General features: G+C 40.1%; 1 protein-coding gene across 1 annotated transcript; it reads left to right on the forward strand.

Annotated features, from left to right (window-relative positions):
* Positions 1-6375: 6375 nt before the first annotated feature.
* Positions 6376-9192, forward strand: LOC111779774 (stress up-regulated Nod 19 protein). Its single transcript, XM_023659912.2, is given in 5 exon segments — positions 6376-6748; positions 6838-6850; positions 6852-7412; positions 8487-8645; positions 8747-9192. Coding segments are annotated over 5 exon segments (1293 nt in total). The 5' UTR covers positions 6376-6464; the 3' UTR covers positions 9023-9192.
* Positions 9193-9491: the final 299 nt, after the last annotated feature.

A 9491-nucleotide genomic window follows, 5' to 3' on the forward strand; every position in this document is an offset into this window, starting at 1 on the left:
GTCTCTTAATCCACATGCATAACAAGGTGAAACATTAGTAGATCATTAATATCAATCTTGTCTCAAACCCACTGGATCAAGATGTCTGAGAAGGATCCGTGTGTGTGCCTCGTTTTTTTGCTTCTCTTTTGAGGAATATTCCCTTTAATCTCTCAATATCTCATGGCATATAGCATCTTTGTAATTAAGATATGCTGCACCCCTTCATCATTTCCTGCATTCATTTCCAAACACAAGAACAACAACATCATCAACTCATTTGAATGGAAATGTTTAATCTTATACAAATACATCAAGTGTATCTATGATCCTTTGTTTGCTCAATTCACCAAAAATGGGTCGTTTGACCGTTAGCCGATATTGTCTCTTTGGACTTTTCCTTCCGAACTTCCCCTCAAGGTACTATGGAGAGGGTCTAGCCCTACTCCGATTAGTGTCGTGCATCATCTAGTGACTTGACTCTGATAAGAAATGGTTCGTTCCCATCTCAAACCGATATCTCAAACCGATATGAAACCACAATCTACAGGACCAGAGGACCAAAAGCATTGATGATCAAAAGGGAAAGTTGAAGAAAAGCTGCAAGAATGTGAAACTCAAAACCCTTACCAAACAAGACTTGAAAATTGCACAATTTGAACTAAAACACAAAACACCCAACAAAGAAATCAGCTCATTTCTTAGGACAAACAGCTCACAAATTGCTCAAGTGACACAAATTCACAACTTTAAGATAATGCTTGAGAGTTTTAAAAGACTTTTACATAGAACAACACATAAAATTAACTACAAATCAAGAAAAAAGAGACAGCAAAAGGAAAGCAAAGCTAAAGAAGGTGGACAAAGAAGGTGATGACAGAAGCATAGAGAGCACAAATGGAGTGAGATGCACAGTAGTGATCCATAAAATGTCTATCAAAAACAAAAGAAATTGCATATCATCATCTGTGCTCTCTATCTTCTGTCAACAACATATCACCTATATGTTCCTCCTTCACCCCCAAACGAAGAACAAGTAATAAACAAAGGAAAAGAAGAAGAAGAAGAAAAAGATGAATGATTGAGTGCCTACCAAAGGACTCCCTACAAACGGTGGCTATTTATAGCAAACTTTGAGAAGAATTTGGGGCAGAGAATGGTTAAAAAAAGTAGATACTTTGAGATTCCTTTTTTCCCTCTCTTTACTGCAAATTCAACCGTTTCTCACGAGATCAAAATACCCCAAATTAGGCACTCACACGAGAAAGTGGAAGAATTCAGCTGAAAAACAGTAATTTTCAATGTACTGTGTGGTACAGACTGAGTTTTGCCATAAAATCTGCACAAAAAAATCAACTCCAACACACTCTGTTATGATTCTCATCTTCTTTTTTTTCTTTTTCTATTGACTAATTCTTTGAAATGAGTGAGACCCATTTGAATTAAGGTAGTCAAGAACAAAACCCATATTTTAATTTAGGGTTTACACGTTAAAGTTCCCACCTTTTCAATCACAAAGAAATCTAGGGTTTATGTTTTAAGAAAAAAAAAACCCTTCGTGTTAGAGGTCGAGTGCTTGAACCCATCTAATCAGTTGAACTATGCTCAAATATTGTTGATATCAGTCGTGAAATGTGAATATTATTCTAGAAAAGTAAAGGGGGAGTGAAGGAGGTATAACGTGACATGTTGTGTTTGAATTTATTCTTTCGAAGAAGCACCTATACATATACTTGTGAGAGTAAAGATTCGTGTTAGAGGTCGAGTGCTCAAACCCATCTAACCAGTTGAACCATGCTAAAATATTTGTTGATATCTGGGGAATGAAGGAGGTATAATGTGACATGTTGTGTTTGAATTTATTCTTTCAAAGAAGCACATATACATATACTCGTGAGAGTAAAGAGGTCGAACCCATCTAACCAGTTTGAACTATACTCGATTATTGTTGATATCTGTCGTGAAATATGAATATTATTCTAAAAAAGTAAAGGGGGAGTGAAGGAGGTATAATGTGACATGTTGTATTTGAATTTATTCTTTCAAAGAAGCACCTAATTTGAGCAAAGAAAAGATGTATATCAACTTTAAACGTCGGACCCAACCACATTCTATCAGCCACAAAACAGTCTCAACTTTAAATGGATGGTTGGAGGAGTCACCATCGTCATCCCTTCACAAGCACTAACTAAGAGGGTTTATCAGAAAAGGCATCAAAATTGATATCTAGAAGTTAAGAAAACCATATGAATGAGTAGCTAAGCTGCTAAAAATGGACATCTTTGTGGGTTTAAGTTTGATATTCTCTGTGATGAGTGGAGACCTTATGAATAGTGCTATGCATCACTAAGATTATGCTTTCAAAAGATATTTGTATTTGTAGTGGGAATGTGTTGTTAAATCACTCCCTCAATAATTGTGTTAGGGTAAATTTAGCTTTGAATCTTCAAATTATTACGAGTCTCGAGGATCAAACGATCGAAACGGTCCGAAATTTGACAACTATTTATTGTTTTAGAAAGAAAGTGTTCAATTATATAAGATTGATCTTTGAGGCATGTTTCAAGCATGTTTCTTGATTTTGAAAATAAATGAAGAAACTGAGGTATAAAGATTAAAAGTGTAACATATATTGTCTGTTTTGGCATGTTACGTATTGTGATCAGTTTCATGGTTTTAAAATGAATCTACTAGGGAGAGGTTTATTGTGAGATCCCACATCAGTTGGTATAAGGGTGTGGACCTCTTCTTAGCAGACGCGTTTTAAAAACTATGAGGGGAAGTCTGAAAGTGAAAGCCCGAAGAGGACAATATCTGCTAGCGGTAGGCCTGAGCTGTTACAAATAGTATTAGAGTCAGACAGGGGGATGTGGCAGCGAGGAGGCTGAGCCCCGAAGGGAGGTGGACACGAAGCGGTGTGCTAGCAAGGACATTGGGCCTTGAAGTGGGGTGGATTGTGAGATCTCACATCAGTTGGGGAGGAGAATGATGCATTGTTTATAAGGGTGTGGAAACCTCTTCCTAATAGACACGTTTTAAAAACCTTAAGGGGAAGTCCGAAAGTGAAAGCATGAAGAGGACAATTTCTGCTTGCGGTAGGCTTGGGCTGTTACAAATAGTATCAGAGCCAAACATCGGGCGATGTGCTAGCGAGGAGGCTGAGCTTCGAAGGGAGGTGGACACAAGACGGTCTGTCAGTAAGGACGCTGGGCCCCGAAGGGTGGTGGATTGGGGGGTCTCACATCGATTGGAGTAGGAAACGAGTGTCAGCAAGGACTCTGTGCCCCAAAGTGGGGTGGATTGTGAGATCGCTCATCGGTTGGGGGAGGAGAATGAAGCATTCTTCATAAGGGTGTGAAAACCTCTTACGAGTATACGCGTTTTAAAAACCTTGAGGGGGGAAGCCTGAAAGCGAAAGCTCAAAGAGAACAATATCTGCTAACGGTAGGTTTAGGCTGTTACAAATAGTATTAGAGCTAGACACTGGGTGATGTGTCAGCGAGGAGACTGAGCCCCGAAGGGATGTAGACATGAGGCAGTGTGCCAGCAAGGACGCTGGGCCCCGAAGGGTGGTGGATTGCGGGGTTTCACATTCTTACAAAGAATGTTTCGTTCCCCTTTACATCCGATGTGAGATCTCGACTGGCCACAAATGTACATTCTTAGTCTCGAGAAGCTATTAAGCGAAACACGTGACGAGTAAACCTAAAAACGTAAGGGATAATGAAAAGAAACATATATTCTTTTGACATATTATGATGCTCCTCCAGTGGAACAACGCCCATTTGGGTATCAAGCTAAATTCGTATGGAGCAAGTTGGGAGGTGAAAGAACAAAAGGTAAGATTGAAAGGCATCCCTCAACACACATTTCTTATCTGTTGTCCTTCTATTAATCACAGCTTACTGAATAAAGTGAAGAGCTTTTCAAATGGGGCGGTGCTGTCATTTTCACATTACCAAAGGAGGAAGACGACGATGGAAAACCTCCAACATAACACGTGTCGACACCCCACTTTCACATTCATTATTGACTCACTCTATGGCCCTTGACAGTGAGTGCCACTCATACCTTACTAAAATAAACAAAAATAAACTCATTATGTATCACTCTGAGCCTCACGGTTAAAACGCGTCTACTAAGAAGAGGTTTCCACACTCTTATAAAGAATGTTTTGTTCTTCTCTTCAACCAATGTGAGTAGATATTCTCCACTATGACCCATTACGTATCACCGTCAACCTCAGTTGTAAAACGCGTCTACTAGGGAGAGGTTTCCACACCCTTATAAGGAATGTTTTGTTGCCCTCTCCAACTGATGTGAGTAGATATTCTCCGCTATAACCCATTACGTATCACCGTCAGCCTCACGGTTGTAAGACGCGTCTACTAGGGAGAGGTCTCCACACCCTTATAAGGAATGTTTCGTTCCCCTCTCCAACCGATGTGAGTAGATATTCTCCACTATGACCCATTGTGTATCACCATCAACCTCACGGTTGTAAAATGCGACTACTAGGGAGAGGTCTCCACACCCTTATAAGGAATGTTTCGTTTCCCTCTCCAACCGATGTGAGTAGATATTCTCCACTATGACCCATTACGTATCACCGTCAACCTCATGGTTTTAAAATGTGTCTACTAGGGAGAGCTCTCCACACCTTGTAAGAAATGCTTCGTTTCCCTCTCTAACTGATGTGAGTAGATATTGTCCGCTATGACTCATTACGTATCATCGTCAGCCTCATGATTTTAGAACGCGCCTACTAGGGAGAAGTTTTCACACCCTTATAAGGAATGCTTCGTTCTACTCTCCAACCGATGTGGGATCTCACAAAAGATACCTCGTGCTAATGGAAATATTGTCCCTTATTTATATGCCCCTGATCGTTCCTTTCTTTAGCCAATATAAGACTTTGGTGGCACTGCATAAGACTCGATCGGACCACCATTCATACCTAGCCAACCAAGCCCACGACCCAAATTGGCTCTAGGGAAGTCAGAAAGGAAGGACTCGAGGCTCGATCGAGCACCTCAACATGGCAAGGTGACTAAAAACACTATGATTTGTTGTAGTAGGTTATCTTTGTTGACTACTTTTTGGAAGGTTGAAAGAGTAAGTGGGGGAGAAGTGTGGTGTAGGGTTGCGTTTAAAGTAGGCTGCAAGAAGAGGCTTAAAATTTGATTCCTCACTCCAAACATTCATATTATTCCCTTACAAATTGGTGTTGGAAGGCAATGGATTTGAGTTGTTGATAAGGGCCTTTGCTTTCCCATTCTGGATGTCTACACATTCAAAATTGGTATGCATCATAGATAGATAGATACCTCTTCCAAGACATGTCTCGTCCCCTTTCTATTCACTTAACCTTTTTCTTTGCGGCCTAAGTCCAATCAACTCGACCTAATATGATTCCCGTGCAGGAGGCTCTACGAGAAGCTACGAGATAAACCATACATATTATATCAATAACTAAAATCCCATCAAAACTCAAATATCAAACATTCACAAGTCAACACATTACTAACATTGGTTACAAACGTCAAATATTCTTAATCTTCATAATAATCTTAGGTAAGGTCGAGAGAGGTTGTAACCCTATTTTTGAGTTAGTCGAAATTGGGAATAATTCAATCTACTTTATTAGATAGAAAAAGTTTTCATTCAAAGCATTCAAGAGGAAGGAGGGGCCCACCCGACTCGATCAACTTCAAAAAAAACAAAAAAGACGAGTTGAATATTGAGAATACATCTATATTGGTATGAGGTCTTTTGGAAAACCCGAAAGCAAAACCATGAGAGTTTATGCTCAGAGTGAACAATATCATATAATTGTAGAGAGTTTTGGTTCTTAACATAGTATCAGAGTCATGCCCTTAACTTAGTCATGTCAATCCTCAAATGTCGAACAAAGAAGTTGTTAGACTCGAAAGTGTAATCAAAAGTGACTCAAGTGTTGAACAAAGAACGTACTTTGTTCGAAAACTCCAAAGAATGAGTTGAACTTTTATTAAGGGGAGAGGCTCCACACGACTTGAAGGGAGACCCACATTGACTGATTTAGAGAAAGATCATAATTTTTAGAAAATTATTGGTGACACCAACCATCTTTCACCGACTCATACCCACCCTGTTCCATTCCTCGGCTATGAGGCCGACACCCATTCGGCCGCCCCTCCTCTACACATAGTCTCAACTTTTGTCCTGTTAGGTAAATCACTAGGTTGAAATTCATTCAACGTGGACTTCCCACCCACTCTAATTTTGTGTGGGCTCAAGAGAGAAGATAGTTATCTAAAAAGTTGTGGTTGCTTTCCATTTTTGTGATTAAATTTGTTATTTAAATATTCAACTGAATGAGAAATAATTAACCTGTCTTCTTCGGCATAAATTTGTTATTTAAAAAACGGCCGAAGTCTTCGGCCGTTTTTTACTCCGTCACGTTTTCCTCTCAATAGCTTACTAACCATTTTCTCCAAAGCAAAATGTTGCGCCATTGTTGCTGCTTACTCTCCCTTGCACTCATAATGGCAATGATCCCACGTTTGAACACCGCTGTAATAAACAAGAATCAAGCCATCAAAACCAAATCTTTTCTCACCCCATCATTCACCATGACCCCTGGTTCAGTGGTCGAGAGATTCTACTACAGCACCAACTTTCCCAAAGCCCATATTGCCCTGAAGGGCTTCGACGTCGAAGTTGTAGACGACGCAGGCAACCCCGTCCCGCTCTTTGAAACATATTTGCACCATTGGGGAATCCTCAGGTAGTTGATAGCTCGTATTCTATTTAAACCTTGTGAACATTAATGAATATCGGACTTTCGATTCCACTTTTGTTTCTCGTTCTTAACAGGTATTATCAACACAAAAGATGCAAAAGATCCAAATACAAACGTTTCATTCACTCAAATCAATGAACCAAATTTCTTGATTGCGGGAAACAATGGAGTGTGCCAAAAACATGTTCTCCCACACTTTTATGGGACAGGGGCTGATTCAAGAAGAACATCCTCGTTTCTTCCGAACCCATATGGAATTGAAGTTGGGAATGAAGTGGAAGTTCCTTTAGGGTATGAAGAAAAATGGGTATTAAATATCCATGCCATTGATACTCGGGGCGTGGAGGACAGACTGGGATGCATTGAGTGTCAACGCCATTTGTATAATGTTACGAAGGATGGGGTTGGGATGGCGTTGGAAGTAGATTATAAAGGAGGTTTGAGATGTTGTTATGATAAAACTAAGTGTAAACTGAGGGAAAGCTATGAGGGAGAAGAAGAAAGGAGTTTGTATGTGAGATATACTGTGAAGTGGATGGATTGGGATGATGATCTTGTGATTCCCCTAAAGGTCTATATATTTGATGTCACTGATACTTGGAATCCATTGACAGGCAGCACTGGAGCTCCTGAAGAACACAATTGTCTTGTAAGTCCACTAATTCCCTCTTCATATCTAGTATACTCGTGAGATTGACAGTCAGACGTAATGGACCAAAGTGGACAATATTTACTAGCGGGTAGACTTGGGCGGTTACAAATGGTGTTAGAGCCTAACAATGGGCGGTGTTGCCAAACAATGCATTTTAAAATTGTGAGGCTGACGGCCATACATAACAGACCAAAGTAGATAATATTTGCTAGCGGTGGACTTTTGCTGTTACAAATGGTATTAGGGGCAAACATTGGATAGTGTGCCAACAAGGATGTTGGGCCTCCAAGAGGGTGGATTGTGAGATCTCACGTCAGTTAGAGAGGAGGGGAACAAACTATTTCTTATAACATTTTAAAACTGTGAGGCTGCAGCCATACATAACAGACTAAAGTAGACAATATTTGCTAGCGGTGGACCTTGGCTGTTACAAATGGTATTAGGGGCACACATCGGACGGTGTGCCAATAAGGATGTTGGGCCTCCAAGAGGGTGGATTGTGAGATCCCAACATCAGTTGAAGAGAAGGGGAACAAATTATTCCTTATAAGAGTGTGGAAACTCTTCCTAGTAAACACATTCCGAAACTGTGAGGCTGACATCCATACGTAACGGGTCAAAGTAAACAATATTTGCTAGCAGTGGACTTGAGCTGTTACAAATGGTATCAGAGCCAAAAATGGTGTTGTGTGCCAGTGAGGACATTGGAACCCCAAGAGGGTGGATTGTGAGATCTCACATCGGTTTGAGAGGGGAACGAAACATTTCTTATAAGGGTGTGAAAACCTCTTCCTAGTAGACGTGTTTTAAACCGTAAGGCGAACAACGATACGTAACGGGCCAAAACGGACTATTTGGTAGTGGTGGACTTAGGCTGTTACTGGAATGTTGATGGTTTAGTGAGATTAATATATAAGGCGAGTTCGATAAAGTTTCCATTTCTTTCGTTCAAGTAGGATCGAAAGTATCCGTGTTAATGGGTAGCTTCATTTTATCGTTGTTTCTATTTTCAAAAAACTAGTTATCAAACGGAACCTTAAACCTATCTATTGTTTTCGGGTTTTTGTATAGGTGGAGTATAATGTAGAGGCTTGCTCCTCTACAAACAAGCCTGATGATGAATGTAAAGCTACCAAAATGGTGAGGCTAATCTCTCCCAGCAGTGGCTATCTCATATATGGGATGGCTCATCTACATATTGGTGCCATTGGCTCAATGCTCTATGGAGAGGTAATCTTTTCGTGTCGATTCTTTATGGTTATGTCGTTTACGCCTCTAAACCTGAAAGCATAGGGACTAAACTTAACGAAAATGAACGTAACGTGTATCAGGACGGAAGGCTGTTATGTTCTTCGTCTCCGATATATGGACATGGAAGTGAAATAGGGAATGAAGATGGCTATGTGGTTGGAATGTCAACTTGTTATCCACAGCCAGGCTCTGTCAGAATCAATAGAGGAGAAATGTTGAGTCTTATATCCAAATATGAGCCTGCACAGAACCACGTTGGGGTTATGGGCCTCTTTCATATAATGGTTGCACAAAGGCTACCAAACTCATTGCTTCACATGGTACCATTCAAGCTTGATGATGATACCACCTTGTAAGCCTATCATACTTGAGTGATATCCATTACATAATATTATGTGTGTTCTAGCAAAGTCCTATGGTTTCGATGATGGAGTTTATTGGTATAGGTTTGTTACAAGCCTAAGATTATAAACCCTAAATGTATTGAGCTTATGATTGAAAAAGAATACGGAACAAAAGTTTGGGTTTGTGATGGAGGTTGATATATAAATGACTCGACATGGTTATGGGAAAGTTCATGCCTCAATAATACTCAAATGGATGGATGTTTCGATCGTAAAAGTTGACTCATGGTCAATAAGTGTGCATGAGCGAGCAACAAAGGCTGATGATGTCTCTGAAGCTTGGAATTGCATCATGAAACATCAGTTGGACTCAAGAGTTCTCAGTTAGTACTGTACTGAGTCGGTATGTTCCAATATGCTCTAGTTTGCATTAGAATGCCTTGGTAAGCGTTATAATGCTATGATAGGTCTCGATAGGTGT

This window comes from Cucurbita pepo, chromosome 18 (genome assembly GCF_057944985.1).
Source record: "Cucurbita pepo subsp. pepo isolate OVF chromosome 18, ASM5794498v1, whole genome shotgun sequence".
Classification (NCBI taxonomy): Eukaryota; Viridiplantae; Streptophyta; class Magnoliopsida; order Cucurbitales; family Cucurbitaceae; genus Cucurbita; species Cucurbita pepo.